This window comes from Cucumis melo, chromosome 8 (assembly GCF_025177605.1).
Source record: "Cucumis melo cultivar AY chromosome 8, USDA_Cmelo_AY_1.0, whole genome shotgun sequence".
In the NCBI taxonomy this organism is placed as follows: Eukaryota; Viridiplantae; Streptophyta; class Magnoliopsida; order Cucurbitales; family Cucurbitaceae; genus Cucumis; species Cucumis melo.
In genome coordinates this window covers 24,762,099-24,782,218 of record NC_066864.1, presented here as the reverse complement: position 1 = coordinate 24,782,218, position 20,120 = coordinate 24,762,099, and the positions used below count along the sequence as shown (strand labels likewise).

At 34.7% G+C, this 20,120-nt stretch overlaps 1 protein-coding gene across 1 annotated transcript; it reads right to left on the bottom strand.

Moving 5' to 3' along the window:
- Positions 1-880: 880 nt before the first annotated feature.
- Positions 881-6,377, bottom strand: LOC103485991 (FT-interacting protein 7). Its single transcript, XM_008443772.3, has 3 exons — positions 5,669-6,377; positions 2,793-4,363; positions 881-2,124 (listed from the first exon to the last, which is right to left on the bottom strand). The coding sequence occupies exons 1-3, from the start codon at positions 6,243-6,245 to the stop codon at positions 1,063-1,065; spliced, it is 3,210 nt and encodes a 1,069-aa protein (XP_008441994.1). The 5' UTR covers positions 6,246-6,377; the 3' UTR covers positions 881-1,062.
- Between the last annotated feature and the right edge of the window lie 13,743 nt (positions 6,378-20,120).

Genomic DNA, 20,120 nt, shown 5'->3' with positions numbered 1-20,120 from the left:
TTTAAATTATTATAAAAACTCACCAACTCCTGCTTATAATGCTACACTTGTAAGCTTAATATTTCACACAACCATGTTTAACTTAATTTCCTTACATGTGGCCCATTAATTAAGTACAATAGTTATAAATTTTTTCAGGAAATTCCTAACTCTCAACACCTGGCTTCGGTTCGCCTTGCACCAAAATGCTACCTCCTTTTCTCGTGTTGCCTAGCTTTAACGGGATTCATCAGAACACTTAAGTTCTCAAAAACACTTCCTCAGAACACCTTCTGCTAAAATCTTTACTTAAACACTTATTTCTTAAAAATGACCCTTCTATTCAAGTACGGGGTCTCACAACTGCCTCTTTCAATATTAAAAATATAATTATTTAAATGTGACTTTCTTCAAATTCAAATGTATATATGTTGAGGGAAGAATTGAATTGTTGCAGTGTATGCCAGTAGAACACGACTATTCAAGTAAAGATGTGATACGCATTCATTCGCATACAACTACGAACAAAATATGATTAATATAGTGGATACGTGTTTAAAATGTTAATTATAAATAGATTATCCAATATGTAAAGTCTAATTTATTCAATAACCAATAAGTAAGGTCTAATTTATTCAATAATTATTATTATTTTAATTAATCTTTTTCTTTCTACAAATCTCTCTCCCTTGAGCACCTAAGGGAATATTTGTATGAGGACATTTTTAAATATGAAAAAATAATTAAATTATTTAAAAAATATATAGCAAAATTTTAGAATAACGAACATATATTGTATTAAAATTTATTTCTTTTTTTCTCGTAGATTATGAAGGAATAGGATGCAAATCATATTTATTGATCGATACCAATATTCTCTAGATTTTAATTGATCCCAATATAGATATCATTCATGAGATTTTATCAAACTTTAATTTTGTGGAAACGAAGGAAACCATACCAAATTTGTCAATAACATTATTTCACAATCATATTGAATAATTTTTTAAAAATCTTTCCTCCCCTATCTAACATTCTCCATTCTTCAAACATCTCTACACACTCGCTCTCTCTCTGTACAACCTACATTAGTCGATCTGACAAAGACGGAAGTCTTCTCAAGAAGTTAAGAGCCGGTGACGGCAACCGATCTCGAAAAACTGGATGCCGGAGGTAATAAAACCCGAACGCCACTGCCACCATCCTCAATGGCACGACGTAGAGCACCACCGCCACCATAAAGCATATCCCAGTAAAAATACCTGTGGCGCGTGGGTCACGCCATGTCACCAACGCCTGCACACGCTCCCCTTGGGTTGCTAAATCCCCCAATAAACCTTGCACACGTGTCCCAATCACCCTCAACTTATCGTACCTCATCCTTACAACTTCTGCCGATCTCGTGCTCGGTACGTCATCAAACTCTTCATCTAATTCATCCCGTTCCACGATGTCCGTCATCGAAAGCTTTGAATCAAAACTCGGAATAAGCTCCGACGATCGCAATTTGTAGTTCCATGCACCAGTGACAAAAACGTAAAATGAAACTGTCGGAATGATCAGATCAGGGAACCAAATCAGAATGACCAGCAGCGCGTGGACCAGTATCGTGGCCGTCGGATTCCGCCACGATCGAGTATCATCGATCCATTTCACGGCGGCAATGATGGTGGAGGCCACATTGATGACTCTGTACCAATTCACACGGATTTTTCGCATGCTAAAGTTATGTGATTCGGCATCCAGCATGAATACAATGATCTCCCGTCGAAGCGGCGGCTCCGATCTGGAAAAATGACCAACCACCGTCTCCACCGCCGCACCTCGGAGCAAATCCTGTTGCCCAACTCCGAGAGGCTTCACGTGGTGCATCAACGGCAGCAGTGGTTGGGTGTACACGTGTATGAAATCCAAGGGCGGTGCCGAACGGACGAATCGGACGGCGATTTCGAGTTCACCCATTTTTTTGGTACCAGCGGTGGTTAAAAGGAGGAGAGGATAAAAATTTCGGTATACCTTACCGGTTTTTAAGGTGGAGATTCGTATCCGTATTTTTCCGATTCGTGAATCGGGTCGATCGCCATTTTCAGATCCTTCCATACTATCGAAAACTCCGATTGTCAAAACCGTGCACGGATCGTAAACCTGGAGGAAAATTAATTTTATGTTAGACCAAAATATATTGATTTTAAAAATATTTTTTATTTATGATATTTTAATCATTTAATTTTTAAAAAGCGTTTGATCATTAATAAATTTTCAGTTTTGCGTTATATTTGTTCCTAAATTCTTCAACTCTATACATAACAGGTTTTTTAATATTAAATTTTATGATAAAATTTTAATTCATGGTTGCAAACAAAATTTTTAAATTGTGTTAAAATATCATTTTTGTTTCCTACTCTACAGTTTGTTTTGTATTAGACCTTAAATATTGTCATTATTAGTCTAGATATTTTTCATAAATCTTAATTTAGTTAATTTTTATCAAAATTAATGGAAAATAATAATAATTTTCATACAAGAAATTAAAAGATATGAATATATTTTTAAAATGTATAAATATAAAATATCATACATGACAAAAAGCTTTTTAAAAAATCAAACAATTGATAACTGCTAAAACCAAAAAAATACATGGACTAAGATTATAGTATTGGAATAAAAATTGAACGTATCAAAATGTTAATTTTATTACTAAATTTATGAGAAGAAAAACTAAATTGGTTATTTAAAAGGAAAAAATGAAGTTTAATATATCTGAAAAAGTAAAAGATAAGAAATATTTGAGCTATAAATATGAAAATATATACCTGCCACGTATATTGTTCATTCCATTTCGGATCAAAGTTGTTGCTGACTGTCCTAGTTCGAACCCATTTAGACCCATATTTTGCAACACAATACGCATCGGTGGATCCTTTTCCGGTCGCCGTGGACTTCATTGGAACCAAATCCTTGCACCCAATCACACCAATTTCAATCACACCTACCGACGGCTTCCACAGCTGTCTCGCCGTCGGCCGATAATCGCTGCTCACGTGCGCCGCCTCATCCATCACATGATAACCTCCATCAAAACACAACCTCACCTGAATTCTTCCTTTGTAAGATGATCCCTTTTCATCCACAACTCCGGCGAGTGTGCACCACCGCGCTGTCACTTTCCGGTCATCCACTCGCCGCTCAATTTCAGTGAGTGGGATTTTTACAACTCCTATGACGGTCGAAGATTTCGAGCTTCGACGGCTCTCAACGGTGAAGATCAAGTGGTCGGTCATCGGCTCTGCGGCAACAAAGAACAAATCCTCATTCCACGACGGAGCGCCATTTCGGGTCACGACGGGTTTTGTTACGGAAACTTGGAAGCCAAGTTGGGCTTTGACTTGAAAAGAAGCTTCTTTCACAGCGGTGATCGGAACGACGTCTTGTGCTTCAATCACGGTGGCGCGTAGATACCACATTTTTGGCGATTGGTAAATTTTTGCTCTAGAGTGAAAATTCCCACCGGCATCTGTTTTCCAGGCGTTGGCAAATGCGTCGTCAGCTTGAGTACCAAGCCACGTGGCCAACATTAAATACCCACCGAAAGCGACGTCGTTTCTTTCCCTTTCCAATTTGTACCATTGTGGGGCCAATGGACTATCCGGTGGGTCCCGCAATAGAATATCTGATACGTCGAAACACAAGCCTCCCAAGAAATTGCGTCGGTCCACGTCAGATGGTGATACGGCGTCGTCCTTTTTGCCATCCCAAACCGAAATTTCCATCATTGAGGCAGAGTCTGCTCCATCACGGCTAAATGCAAAGGTTTGGTCCCACTCAAACACGTGGCTCTTTCTGGCTGGGTTTGATGTGATACGTTTTCCAAATGCTTCGATTTGCACTATTGGATGGCTATTAGTGGCCAGTGAGCGTGCTTTTACTACTCGCACGAAGAGGTAATGCATCTTCTCCACAAGATCAAATGTGGATCCTTCCATTGTTTGACTTTCTGTTGACTCCAATCTGTAACTTGGTATCGGCATCGATCTTTTAATTGGCTGTGGCGTAAAGTTGATTTCTGCTTCTTGTTTTGAATCTGCTGTCGGTTGCTTCTCTTCAGTTTGGTTGTCTTCCGGTGATGTTTTTGGTGGCGCCTCCCCTTGTTCCATCGGTGATGTTTTTGATGGCGCCTCCCCTTGTTCCATCGCTTCTAGCGGTGGATGGGTTTGATCTGATGACACTGTTTCAGCAGCAGGAGTTGGAATCTCTGTCGGAGTACTGCTCTCGACTGCCGAAGTTTCTGCTTTCGTAGCTGCATTGCCCTTATTGGCCAAATTTTCTGTAGTTGGAGCGGTTTTGCCTTCAATAGTTGATGTTTCGTCCGTTTGTTGTGTGACATCTGTTAAATGTACGAGTAACAACTTTAATTTATTGTAGGTAAATTATGGAATTACAATGTAACAAAGTATTTAAATATGAAGTAGTTGTTTAGTACTTCGCTTAGTTGATTATCAATGGTTGATGGTTACTGTATAGTTTTGTGGATTTTAATGACATCTAGTTTAATAGATCCAGGGTGCATATTAGTCGACTATAATAAATAAAAATAGTAGATATGGTAACAAAGAGGGGATAGATGATGAATAGGAAATAAAAAGACGTTGTAACAAAAGAGATTTTAAAGAGTATTATCATTGTTAATAGTTTTCACATCTAATCACTGGGTATAAATATAATAGTCTCCTCCATTCATTTGAATTGGAAGCCTAAACACCAAATCTTTTTAATACGGTTTAAATAATTTGAAAAAGAAACTTTTTGAATAATAACAATTTTTTTTTCTATAAATATGGATGAAAAATAAATCCATAATTTGGACTGCGGTTAGCATAGTTTTTTTTTCAATGATTTTAGATAATAATTAAAAGAAATTATTTTTTAGAAAAAGAAAAAAAAAAGCTTATATTATTTTAAAAGTTGTTTCCATATCCTTGAAAACAATGAAAAGATGTTTATGTAACAAAATGTGATGCAATCAGAAACTTAAGAATGTGATTATTTCAAAGTTTTTCATTCCATATCCTTCAATTGAAGGGTTCAACCAAAGGGAAGGTTTTGAGGTTTTATGTATTTACATTGTAACATTTTGTTTTTAGGTTAAATCATATGCAAAGAAAGTTCTTTCGAATTTGATCGTTTGTTTAGAAAATATTCTTAATACTTTCAAAAGTTACAATATTATTACTCTTCATCTTTTATAAACGTCTAAAAAATATTTTAGAAAACAAATTATTTAAAATTTTGAAGGAGATCAGGTATATGAATTCAATTTTGATGTAGAGTAAAATTTTAGATGACCACGTTATTTTAAGTACATAGAATACAAGTTTCGATTTCTATTTAAAATTCTAAAAAGATTTGTATAAGTATATTATTATTTAGGAAAGTTAATTATAAAGTAATACAATAATAAAGTTCAAAGATATTTGTTATAATTTAGTCTAAAAATATTTTAACAAATAATTAAAATTCTAATTTAGCCTAAACATATTTTAGCAAATAATTAAAATTTTACGATTAAAAAATATTATAAAGTTTAAAGATATATCATAACAAAGAGGATTTTAAGTTTAAATTTTTAGTGACAATTCTAAATAATTACTTAGAGTATAATATCGTAGATTTTTCAAGTCGAGTGAATTACCTTGTTCTTCCAACAAAGGTGATTGCTTTAATTTTAAGTCTGTCTCTGGTTTTGGCTCTGACTCTGACAGCTCAGGCTTTAGTTCTGACTCAGTCGTTGGTTGCTCGATTGTATTAATTGCATCGCCTTCCTCAACCATTGCATGCGGAGAAGGGGGCGGTGTAACACAATCAGAGTAATAAATTTTCAAGCCAATCTCTCCTTGAATCCAACTAAAGAGGCTCTTCTTTTCCAGATGAAAATAAATCAAAGCCTCTTCCCCTTTTTTCACAAATTGAGTAGAACTCAACCTGATTCGTCCCAAAAAGTAGTTTCGTCTTGTCGGCCCGTAGTTTCGATCATGGTTCACATCAAGTTCTAAAACATCTCCGAACACACTCGATGGTGGACCGACATTGAACTCGAGAACCTCGTTCCACGTCGGGTTCAAGTCTTGCACCACGGTTCGTGTCCGTTTTCGTTGGCCATAGTAGTCAACCACGACGTAAGGACTCGATGATCCATGTCCATCTTTAGGCAAGAGGTTACGAGCATCCACAACTTCAACTATAAGCTTCCTAAGTTGGCCAGTGGCCATGTGTTGCCACACAGAGAGATAGCTGGTTTCTTAGGTTGGGAATAATAAGGGTGAAGAGTTTCAAAGGAGATGAGTATAGGAAAATAAAGGAAGAAAAAGAGTAAAGAGAGGCAAGAATGGAGAGATGATGATTATGTTATGATTTTTTTTTCATTTAAAGTTGTGTGGTGCTTAACTTAGTGGGCAAGCAGCTTTATTGAGACACCTTCTTTTAATTTTTCTTTGGTGTTTTTGCTTTCCTTAATGTGAAGGAGAATTTATGATGATAAATACTTTATTACTTTGATATATATATATATATATATATATATATATATATATATATAAAATATATATATATATATATATGTACACATCATTCATCTTGCATTTTGATATGTCCAATCGTGTGTTTAATATACGATGAATACGAGTATACAGTGGTGACCACTTTAAATAATATATATTATGTGATGAGTGTTGACATAATTTGAGTTAGAATCCATAGATAATGTTCTAATGGAACCTACTATAATGTTTCTGAGTGTGATTGGCCATCCTTCAATTTAGATGTGGGATGGAGTTTTGAGGAATTCATTTTACCTTTTGATTAAACACATATGTCTAGCTAATTTAATGAAATTATACATTATGGCCATGTTTATTTTCCAAAATTGCAATCCATGCATCAACCATATTTTGAAACATGAGCATTGATTATATTTGTTGTCATCGTGATCAATTTAATTGTGTTTGATAATTTTGTGAGACCCATTATGAGATACCATAGATGTCTTTTATATTCATTTGTATTCGAGTGAGCTTATGAACACCTCAAGTACTTAATCTCACAGAACAATCCACCTAACAGTACAACATTTGAGTGATAAGGAAACTCCTAGAAAATTAATTCCTAAGGTAGAGTGGCCATGTGGATTGAATCCTTGACCTCTTAATCATTTATTGAGAAGGAGATACCATTGATGAACAGTTACAAATATTGTAGTTGTTATAATAGGAGAATTATGAGTTTGTCGCATTTAATGCTACCATTACTTTAAAATATGTAAGTAAACATGATAAAAATATATATCTCTAATTTACGTGTGACTAAGGCTCATACAGATTCAATCCATCAACAAAATTTCATTACAATTACATCATCGATTGGTTAGGGATTGGTAAATATGGTCCATATTCAAAATAGGTATGAAATAATTATAAAATAAACATTAATCAATTTTAATACTTTATGTAAAGTAATATGAATAATTTAAACAGCCAAAGGAATATCTAACCTAATGTGTGTGTGTGTATATATATATATTCTAGTAGGCAACTTTTTTAATTCCATAGAGATTTCATTCACTTTAACATAAACAAAGAAAACTTATATATAGCTCAATAAATATTGTGAACTTAATTCATAACATTTTATAAATTTTCTTTAATGCTAAAACTGTCAATATTAAATCATCATATAGTTTAATTCACATCAAACGTATATTATAAATTTCAATGACAAATGTCTAATAATCCTATCTTACATATTAATGTTAGAAAAATGATTTGTTCGTATCGTAAAAAATTAAATAAATAATTAAAATAATCTGCTAAAAAAAAAGTAGCATCTTTCCATGGACCACAAACATATTTGTACACCAAAATATGCAAGATTTTGTATATGTTTGATTTGTTTTCTATGAAGAGAATCATTCCAAAATTAACTTTGAAAAGTTTGTAATATTCAAATAAATAATTGTATTCAAATACATTATATATAAATGTGTTACAGTCGTGCAAAACATCGTGCATATTTCAATAACTTAAAAAGAGAATAATTTGGTTTGATGAAATCGTTTTTATCATGTTTTACAATAATTTGGGAGTTTAGAATTTTGAAATATTCGATCTAGATTGATAATATTATTGACAATTTTATTTTTTTAGACAATTGAATAACGACCCTCGTGAATTTAATTAATCTCTAGTAGATGAGAAACTTCCTTTAATCAAATGTGTTAAAAGAAATTTCCCAACAAGCAAATGTAATTACATTAAAGTATAATTCGATGTCTTACCATTCTAACTTAATGACTAATATATTATCACAGCAAACTTGATGGGTATATTTGATTTGTGAGTAAGTCATCTAAGCATGACAAAAATGTTTGAATACTTAAACGAACATGCTACTTTTTACACGTAAGAATAAACAAGCTTTGATCGAAAAGTCTTATAATAAAGAAAATAAAACAATAATATTTGGTAATATTACATCGTGATGATAACTTCAAAGAAAAATTACTCGAATTGATAGAAGATGCATTTCAAGTGTGGCTAAGGCATGCATCAATGGTAAGATCATGGAGAAGCTTAAAAGGGAAATTTATGGTTCAAAGGAGAAAAAAAGGGAAAGCAAATGGGTTTGAAAGGAATTTGAAGAAGAATTATTATTATATATTTGAGAAAGATGAGTAGATGGGTGAAGAGAATGAGTCAAAAAGGAGGTGCCTTTTGTCTATAAACAGCTTTTACTTTTGTGTCATACACCGAATTATTTTCAATATTGTTTGACAAAGATGTCAGTCATACCACCACCCAAAAATGTAACTTTGGCAAACTTCTATAAATTATATGACACTTTTTTTCTTTTCTAATACATATGTATATGGGGTTAGATTTCATGTGATTTCATGATAATAAAGAGTGATTGAGAGACAACAAGAGACTAATCGTCATTATCTACTTTTATGAAAAGTATATTCATGCTTAGTAGAGAGAGAGGACATAAACAACATTTGAGAAGAACATGGATGACAAAAGCAGCTAAAGAAGGTAGCATGATTCAGGATGAAGGTATAATCTATGGCCAAAATGAACCTAGTGGAAGAGGCAGGCTTGGCTCAAGTTAATGTGCTCTATATTGAGCTTGGCCTCGGCCAAGCCTCATCAAATAACTAACAAAGAATGGCTCGCTCATATTTCATCCCATAAGTGACTATTGTAGGCCTAGAGTATAATTAAATTGTGTTGCCTAGTCTTGGCAGAACCTAGCAAAATGTCAAACAGGGAATACCCCTCACATATCCAAGCCTAGCTAATAAGCCAAAGGATAAACCTAATGTGACTCGAAAGCCTTAAAGGGAGGGTTTTTAGATCAACTAATACTATGAATACATCAGTATGACTCCATATAAGGCAACTTGAATTTTTGACCTTTTGTTCTCTTATTGACTTAGACATAAGAGCCATTCATTATTTGTTTTCTAGGTCTTCTTTCCCAAATTACAAATTTTTTGTCGGTATCACATGAAAGTGAGATGCACATTCTCTTAGTCGAAATTTTGTATTTTTAACGAAAATTAATTCGCAAGAAAATAACAGGCGTTGCGAAATTGGAAGGAAAAGTAATTTTGGTTGCAAGACTTGGTGTGTAATAGTCGTAATTTCATCGCAAAAGTTGCGACAAAAAGACACGAGTTTGCCACGAGGGCTACCAAAAATTAGACATTTTTCATCACAAATAACAATGGAGCAAATAGATGTAATCATTGTAAAGCAAACAAAGCCCCCTACAAGTTAATGTAATGCCCTACGATTTTGAGGTAAATTCTTAACTTTATCCTAAGTTATTAAGATTTTATTTTATTGAGCGTTATGTTAAATTTTTTTCCTTTTTGTGGGAAAGATAAGAGAAAAAGAAAAGATAATAATAATGTAATATAATATAATATAATATAATTATATTTTATTATATATTATTATTATTATTATTATTATTATTATTATTATTATTATTATTATTATTATTTAAAGAGAACCCTCATGCGTTCCCCCATCTCTTTCTTCTCCTTCAAATTGCCACGTTGCCCTACCCTTCTCCTCTATTTTTCTTTACCCGCCACCACCATGTCATCGTCTGTCGTGGGTTTCCGCCGTCGTCACATCTCCACGAACCCAGCCACCGTCGTTGCATCTCCACGAACTCAGTCGTCTGCACGTTCAACTCATCTCTATCAACGCATCAGTCTGTCACCGCATTTTGTCTGTCCGCCCCGTTGACTTCTCTTTCCTCTAGCAGCCGTCGAGTAAGCCCAAGCTGAAACCCAAGCCACACCCAAGTCATCTTCTCTGTCCAAGCCGATCTCTACCCAAATCCAAGCCACCTTTCTAAACCGAGCCGCCTGCTAACTCTTCACTTTTTTTGTTACCACTTTTGCCTTATTATGAGTCTTGTCGTAAGGTTTTTTTTTGTGAGTTTTATAGTCGTTCCCATAGCCATGTTAAGTGTAAATTGTTGGGTTTAAATTGTTGGATTAATTGGTCGAGTTGAATTTTAATCCTTAAAGGTCCTTTAGAGAGGTGACGCTTGAATTCTTGGATTACACAGCGGGTTTGGTTGGAGTTCATTCTCCGTTTACTTAGGTAAGTGGTAGAATTTAAAATTGGTGTTTTGGTTGAGTAACTTTGCTTGTTCTAGTGTTTGAAATCCTTATGTTTATGGTTAGGTTAATTCTTTAGACTTCAATTTCATTAAGGAACGTAGCTAAATTTCAGGTAAGGGATTTCTTCTACTGGACTCAATTTGAGATTGACACGTATTGACTGATATGTAAATTATGATATAGTGAGTTGGTTCGACTGTTTGTATAAATAAAAAGTATTGCTAGTTTATGCTTTTGACTGAGTATAGACATCATGACTGCTATGTGTAGTTTAGTTATCTTGATGGGTTGTGCCGTAAATTGAGTTTAGACGTCTAGACTGTTATGTGTTGTTTATATATATATTGATGGACTGTGCTATTGGTTGAGTTTAGATGGTTTGATTGTCAAGTGTAGCATAGTGTTGGTTTGTACATTTGACTGGATTTGGATAGCGTGATTGTAATGTGTGGCCTGGATATAAGTATATTGACGAATGTTCTAATTGACTGAACTTAGATTGTTGGTTGAACTTAGACTGTTGACTGAACTTAGACTGTTGACTAAACTTAGATAGTTGACTGAACTTAGACTGTTAACTGGTTATACATAGAAATTGAACTATTCGTTTGAGATGTATCTTTTAGATGTGACTGTCATGGACTATTTAGAATAGACTGAGGGGTAACTATTAGCTTTATCTATGGGGTAGTGTACCTTGTAAGCATGGTGTCTGGCTTATAGGATCACCACTTGTTATACATCCTTTGTGATCACTAGACTGATATGTGTATCCAACGGGATCACTAGACTGATTGATGTGTACGTCCTACAGGATCACTAAACTGATATCTGTATCCGATGGGATCACTAGCCTGATTGATGTGTGCGTCCTATGGGATCACTAGACTGTTATATATGTTGCAGGGTGCACCTTAATAGGAAGCTAACCGTTAATATCCCCTAATGAGACTATTAGTGGGTCTCTTACTGAGTATATCTTATACTCGTCCTTTTATGTTTAACTTTTTCAGGCAAAGGTAAGACGAAAGGTAGACTAGTGAAGGGTAAGAAGGATTTGTGAAAGCCACATGCGGACGTCTCTCTTTCAAATGATTCTGCTTAATGTTTCTATTTCTTTCATTCTGTGGATAGAAAATGAGTCACATTTAGGACACTTATTTGTTTTGTTTTTTCGTTTTTGATGATTTTATAAACGATGTTGTGGACTTTTGAATTTGTTTGAAATAGGGCCAGAAGACAAGGTTTCCATATTTTTTTATGTTTACTAATTTTAAACAGGTTTTATGAAATTAGTTTATATTTTGATGAGGTGTCTTAGTAGTAAAGTAATGACCTCAGCTTAGTCTAAAAAGTTGGATCGTTACAGTTGGTATCAGAGCCTAAGTTTTAGGTTTTGTAGACTGACTTATAATGTAAATCTATGTTTTGTGTCCCTATGGCTAGAACGATCCTTTTCCACTCGTCAGGTATGCTTTCATGAATTATATGTATAACTTTATATGTATGACCTTGCCTAAGTTAAATTGCAAAGTGACTTATTGTTTAAGACTAAAGAAGTTACTGGTGGTTATTAGAAAAATATAATGCTCCCAAGAAGAGGTGCTCGTAGGGGTGGTAGAGGAGGTCGAGAAAGAGAAGCAGGACGTGTCCAACCTGAAAGTCAGCCTACAGTACAAGTTGTCAACCTTGCTGCATTAGTCACTCATGCTGACCTCGCTGCAATGGAGCAGAGGTTCAAAAACTTGCTGATGCAGACGTGAGCACCGTAGTAGCCTGTCTCGCTAATTCCTGTTCAGGATCCAGTTGAACTCCAGAGCGTGTCGGACCAACTGTCGAAAGAGGCTAAACATTTAAGGGATTTCAGGAAGTACAACCCTAAGACATTCGATGGGTCTTTGGAAGACCCCACCAAGGCTCAAATGTGGTTGAATTTTGTGGAGACTATCCTTTGGTATATGAAGTGTCCTAACAACCAGAAGGTTCAGTGCATTGTAATCAGGTTGATAGATAGAGGCACCACCTGGTAGGAGACGCCAGAGAGGATGCTAGGAGGTGACATGAATCAGATCACCTGGGAGCAATTCAAGGACAATTTCTATGCAAAATTCTTCTCTGCCAGTCTGAGAAATGCCAAGCGGCAAAAATTTCTAAACTTGCAGCAAGACAATAGGACTGTGGAGCAATATGATGCAGAATTTAACATGTTGTCCCGCTTTGCTCCTGAGATGGTAGCGACTGAGGCTATCAGGACCGACAAGTTTGTTAGAGGTCTCAGGTTAGATCTCTAGTGTCTCATTCGAGCCTTTAGGCCAGCCACCACGCTGATGCACTGCGCCTGGCAGTGGATATCAGTTTGCATGAGAGGGTTAATCCACCCAAGACTGTAGGGAAAGGGTCGACCTCAGGACAGAAAAGGAAGGCTGAGCAATAGCCTACTATAATGTCGCAAAGGAACTTAAGATCAGGTGGCGACCTTCGCCATTTTTAGCAGAAATCTTTTGAGGCAAGTGAAGTTGGCAGAGAGAAACCATTATGTAACACTTGTGGGAGACACCATCTGGGTCGTTGTTTGTTTGGGACCAGGACTTGCTTCAAGTGTAAAAAGAGGAGCATACAGCTGACAGATACCCTATGAGACTTGCTGGAATTGCACAGAATTAGGGAGTAGGTACCCCACATAGGGTAAAATATTTGCTACTAACAGACCTGAGGCTGAGAGAGCATGCACGATAATGACAGGTACACTTCTAGTGTTGGGGCATTATGCTTTAGTTCTATTTGATTCTGGTTCATCTCATTCTTTTATCTCTTCTGTATTTATAACACATGCATGTTTAGAAGTAGAGCCCCTAGGTTATGTTTTATCAATGTCTACTCCATCTGGGGAGGTAATTATGTTGTCAAAAGAAAAGATAAAAGCATGCCAGATTGAGATAGCGAGTCAAGTAATAGATGTAACTTTTAGTTTTGGATATGTGTGATTTTGATGTAATTCTAGGTATGGATTGGCTAGCTGCTAATCATGCTAGTATAGATTGTTCTCGTAAGAATGTAGTATTTAATCCTCTTAAAGGGACTAGTTTTAAGTTTAAAGGGGTAGGAACAGTAGTATTACCTAAAATGATCTCAACTATGAAAGCTAGCAAGTTACTTAACAAGGGTACTTTGAGTATCTTGGCCAGTGTGGTGGATACTAGAGAGGTTGATGTTTCCTTGTCATCAGAACTTGTGGTAAGAGATTATCCAGATGTTTTTCCTAAATAACTTCCAGGATTACTTCCTCATATGGAGATTGATTTTGTTATCGAGCTGGAACCTGGTACTGTTTCTATATCTAGAGCTGCATACAGAATAACCCCAGCAGAATTGAAAGAGCTGAAGGTTCAGTTGTAGGAGTTGCTTGACAAAGGCTTCATTCGACCGAGTGTGTCACCTTGGGGTGCACAAGTTTTGTTTGTTAAGGAGAAAGATGGTTGATGCACTTGTGTATTGACTATAGAGAGTTGAATAAGGTAACTGTTAAGAACAAGTATCCTTTGCTCAGGATTGATGGTCTATTTGACCAGTTGCAAGGAGCCATAATGTTCTTTAAGATTGACCTTTGGTCAGGATACCATTAGTCTGACCAGTTCATAAATTACATAAAAAATAAAAAATAAAAACTAATTCTCCTAAGCGTCGTGAACACCAATTTTTCCAAGCCTCTCAACCTACAATGACATGAAATTAAATTTAGGTATCATCGATAAGAAATTAAAGAACTTAAAAGTTGAAAATACGTATTGTAATGGAATTAAGGTCCTCTCTCTGTGACCGACTCAATTCTTCAATCATCTTCCTCATTTCTTCCATCTGTTGAGCACTTTCTTCAAACAAATTCAATACAAATGTAAAACATACATTTATTTAACTTATAAATAAAAAAAGACAAAAAAAACGTATTTTTACTGGAATGTAGGGCAGAGATAACGGTGGAATGCGATGACGAGGGAAGGACGGTGGGTGGCAGAACAAGACAGCGGACAACGACGGAGACGAAAACGACAACGACAAGGATCTCTCTCTCTCTTTTCTCTTTCGTTTGTTTTTATGTTCTGTGAACACAGAACACTTATTAACAAGGGATCTCTAAACGCAGCTCAAAGACGTCACAAGAATCCACTAATTCGACGTTTCACTTATGGTGTCAGAAAAGATTTTAAATACTTATTTAAATGTTACATTTTGTCCGACGTGGTCAACGTTGATGTCGGCCATAGTAAGACCAATTCCGACGTCTAACTTATTGTGTCTGAGAAAGTTTGAAATAATAATTTAAACGTTATATTTTCCCGGCGTGGTTAACGCTAACGTCAGCCATAGTAAGACAATTTTCGACGTCATGCAGGTATACGTCAGGGAACCTGAAATTTAAATAAAAATTTTCATTTTTCCCGACGCTGGAGAATTCCACGTCGAACGTAGCTAGGAAAACTCCGACATATACTTTCATTGCATTGGAGAAAAGATATATTAATATTTAAATTTCAAGTTTCCCCGACATGTACCTGCATGGCATCAGGGAAGTTGTATGTTGTTCCGACGTCTTGAACACTATGTCGGAATAGAAGACAAGTCAACACAGAGTTCACAGCGTCAGCAAAGTATCTATTTCCCCACCTGGTCTATCCCGATGCACAAAACTGTGTCGGGAAAGCTCCGTTTTCTTGTAGTGATATTGTATTTAAAAGATATTTTTTTTAATTCAAGGCCCTAAACACAAAATTTAATATGTTTCAAAACATACCGTGTATTTTTTAAATTTTGAGGACCATAAAGACACAAACCTAAAAATTTGGAGACTAAATTTATAATTTAACCATATAATTAATGTGGATCGATACTGTAACACCCCAAAAATTTGGGATGTTTTAGTTTCAATTATCTTAAGTGTAATTATTGAAATTTTGGATGTTTTGAATTATTTGACTTATGAATATTTGATTTTTATTAGACGTTAAGAAAATATCTAATGGTGGTGGTGCTTGGGAGTTGTGTTAATTGGATGTATTTGAGGAAACTTGATTAATTATATTTTGGTTGTGTAATTAATTAAGTTTTGAGGATAATATAATTATTTTATTTGGATAATAAAATTGGTAGAGATATTTGTTGAAGATAAAGATAATTGGGTTGAGGAGAGAGAAAATTGAATTATTTAGTTAAAGATAATGGTGATATTTTATTTGGAAAAAAGATTGATGTGATTGGTTGATTTTGAATTTAAAAGGGAGATTTGGTGGGTTTTAATTGAACAAAAAGAAGATTGGTTTTGTTGGTTTAAAATAAGAAAAAGGAAAGAGAAAAATAATATTGGTTATTTATTTGTGTTTAAAAAAAAGGTCATTCGAATCTGTGAACCATTAAACCATCATCTTCTTCATTTAGAAAGAAAAAAAAACCCTAATTTTCTTGAACCCAAACCATAGCCTCCTTGCAATCGCCGCCGCCGCCGTGCTCGTTTGATCGTCGCCGGAAGTGGATCGCAAGTCGCGCGTCGTCCTTCACAATCCGAGCCATCTCCGTCTGATCTCCTCCGCCTGGAAGCCGTCGTCGATCGGCTGCTTTTCGTCACAGCCCGTCGCTCACCGCCACAAGACAAGCCGTGGGTCGCGTAGGTCGCCGTCAAGCCCCAGCCGCTTCAACCGTCGCTCATACCCAAACCCAGAAAGCCGAGTCGCACCCATCGCCAACAACCCACGCGTCCGCGCCTCCATAGCCGCGTAAAGCCGACCCGACCCGCACGCCCGCGCCTGCATCCTAGCCGAGCCGTCCTGCACGCGTGAGCCGCCTGCCTGATCCATCCTGCATGCGCGAGCCGCCTGTCCGAGCCGCCTTCTGCTTTCTAGCCGAGCCGCTTCACCTGTCTTTGAGCCGCCAGTCTGTTTTCGGTTCTTTTCACCTGTTTTGGTAAGTTTGATTTGGTTTTGGAATACCCAACTAAGATTTAAAATTTTTGGATCTTAAATAATTTAATTTCGGGGTTAAATTAAATTATTTCTCTTAAGGAACATCTTGGACCAGTTGATTTTTTTAGCGTGAGATTTCTTCAGTTAAGGGCTTATTCGTGGCAACCTCGACCTAGGGTAAGTTATTTCGACTGAATTCTTGGGTCCTTGGTCGTTTGATGGTTAAGTTATGTAAAATGATGTTTTCTAACTATTTAGGACTTTGCTGCTTGGAAAGCGTGCTTTATTGTTAGAACTCGTTTGAGTAAATCTCTAGGCAAGAGATTATACTACTAGACCTACGAGTGGAAATAAGAGATCGCATTTATTCTTGAGTTGTGCATATTGATAACTGGATTGCATAACGGCATGGTAATTAATGAGGATATGATATGACATGATGATATGACATGATGGTATGATATGATGTTGTGATATGACACGATGACATGATATGACTTGTTGACGTGATGATGATATGTTACGTGCATGCTATGGTTAGGGTGTATGTTAACTTGTCCTATTAGAGTCGTACCTGCATAGGTGTCCTTCGAGATCACCACCTTTTTAGGACTGTGCAGTCTGACGGGACCGCCAGTCTGGCATTGACATAGACATGATTCGAGTGGTTTGACGAGATCGTTCGCAGCCCGATTGTCTTAGTGTTTCCTCCGGGTACACTACAGACCAGATTGTCTTAGGCGTTCCTTTGGGATCACCGAAGACCAGTTATGTTCCTCCGGGATCACATGTTGCACGTGTTCGGAAACGTGCCAGTTCTTGGGTACCACTTTCAGGACTCTAATAGAAAGTTAACAGGCACCTAGCGGGACTAGTAGTGGTCCCTTACTGAGTATTTTATACTCACTCTTTCTATTTCTATTTTCCAGGCAGGGGCAGAGGTAAGGGCAAAGGCAAGCTGGCGAGCGACCAGAAGTGACCGTGGCGAGCCGTAGGGATCTTTTGCTTCCGCTTTATGTCATAGTTCAGAATTTAATGTTTGCATTTTAGTTTATTCTTTAATTGTTATTTTATTTTTTTAAAATTAGATAGGGCCCGAGTTAGGATTTTATTTTTTTATTTATCTCTAATCACATTTGTTTATGCTTTTAAATGAAAATTTTGAGGTTTTCTTTTTCCAAACTTTACAAATTTTATTTATCTTTTCAATTAGTAATGACTTCGACTTAGTACAAGAAGTTGGGTCATTACAGATACGAATGTATGTGGATAATATCACTTTGCTCTAATGTATCTTTGGATTCGCTATTCTTAGTTTTTTTTACCAAAATACGTGTTTTCATTTATATTATATTAGATAAATACAAGATTTTATCTCAAAACTAACCATAAAAGTAATCTATATATTTTATAAAAATTATTTTCTATATCTTTTCATCATGGGATACTCAAACACTAATATGTTAACTAGGGAGGGAGGAGGGAGGTGGAGTTTTTAGAAGCTTTGTTTTTGTTTTTAAAATGTTGGCTAAAAATCCAATGTTTTTATATGAGAAATATGCACAATATGTAAGCAATAGTTATTTGGCTTTCAAATTTTGGCTACATAAGTTGAATTTAATTTTAAATAAAGAACAAAACAAAAACAAACAAAAAAAAAACCAAATAATTACTAAAAACAAAAAAAAAAAAAAAAAAACCAAATAATTTTTAACTTTTAATATATATTTCTTTATACTAAATTAATCGGTGATAGAGATAGATTTTAATATAGTATGGATATGAAACACTCAAACAACTTTAACCCTCGAGAACTAAAAATGAAATGAATGGAATATTAAAAAAAAAAACCGTCATATTTGTAATTGTTTTGAAAATTAGTTAGATGATTAATTAAAAAAGTCAACCATTGTGATTTCTCTTTTTACAAGGTTGAATGTGAATATTTTGACAATAAATTGTGTGTTTGTAGGGCATTAATTTTACACCTTATTGGAATTAATTAAATTAAAATTTAAAAATTAAGGTCATGTTTGGGATTAAGAATATATTGAAATAGACTATAATAGTCTAACTTAATTTTAGTTGAGCATTAGGATTATGATTTAAAATAACACACACCCCTACTATTCTTCAACTTTAAGAGTTGTGAACTTTTGCCAACCAACTTTTGAACACCACCTCCGATGAACTTTGCCAGCCAAACTCTGGTCATCACTTCCAGTAACTCCACTGTTGACCTTTCGACAACTAACTTCACCAACCAATCTTAAGAGATTTTAATAAAAATATTTTTAATATATATGAAACTTCAATCTACAAATACTTTAGAAAAAAGTTCTAAATCGTATTTATATTTTTATTTTAAAAAGCTTTTATTAAAAGTGTTTGAATAAAAATGAATTTTTGAAAAGGTTTTTTTATGTCATTCCAAAGAGGTTGTTAATTTTATTATAATAATAGTTTTTAAAATACCCTTTCTCAATTATTTTTCCTTTTTTGAGGTTTTTTTTAATTATTATTATTATTAGGTTATCTTTTTAAAACGATCGATCCTCTCTTCTTTGTTTAAAATTAATATTTCTTTCACTTTAGGAGATAATACTGCATATACACACACACACATATATATATATGGGTGTCTATGCAATTAAGTATATTTATTTAGACTATACGTAGAAATCTTTAAATTAGTTTAACAATATTTTTCGTTTTTTCATTGGCCAATTTTTAATTAGCTCAAGACTTAGAATTATCTTTTAAACTTAAAAAATTATAATGTTAAAATAAACTTAGCAACTAAATAAAAATTAAAAATCAAAATCTTATGATTTTTTATTCATCAAATATAATTTAATAAAAAAATTATAAGTTTCCAATAATTGAATTCAAGATTAAAATGCTAGTTTATTTCAATTTGAAGTTAATATATTAGGATTACAAAAAGTTAATTAAAGTGACAAAAGCCTATAAAATTTTATTTCGAAACCTAACAAAATCTAAATACCATATATATATAGATAATATTGAATTTATAAAATAAACAACATATAGTGAACAAGATTTAATAAAATCACATATCAATTTCAATGAAATAGGTTATATTATAAAATTTTATAATACGTACATCTCACGTGGTAATAAACTAGTTGGTATAAATGGGTAGAATGTATAGTTTAAATAATGTTTTTCAAAAATGATATTTTATGTACCTCGATATATGTATGACGAAAAATTGACATGATCTAAGATAACAAATATGTATTTTATAGACTATTGTAATTAAGACTTTAATAATTTGTATTCCAAACACAGCCTATAATATTATCTACCATAGACACCCTACAATAACACTCATTTTATTAACCCACAAACTATAATAACCACCAATAATAATAATAATAACTCGATAGCCTCCTAAAAACTAGAACGGACCCACCCAAGCAATATGGTAAGCAAGCTGAGCCACAAGACAACCCATAATAATCCTAAACAAA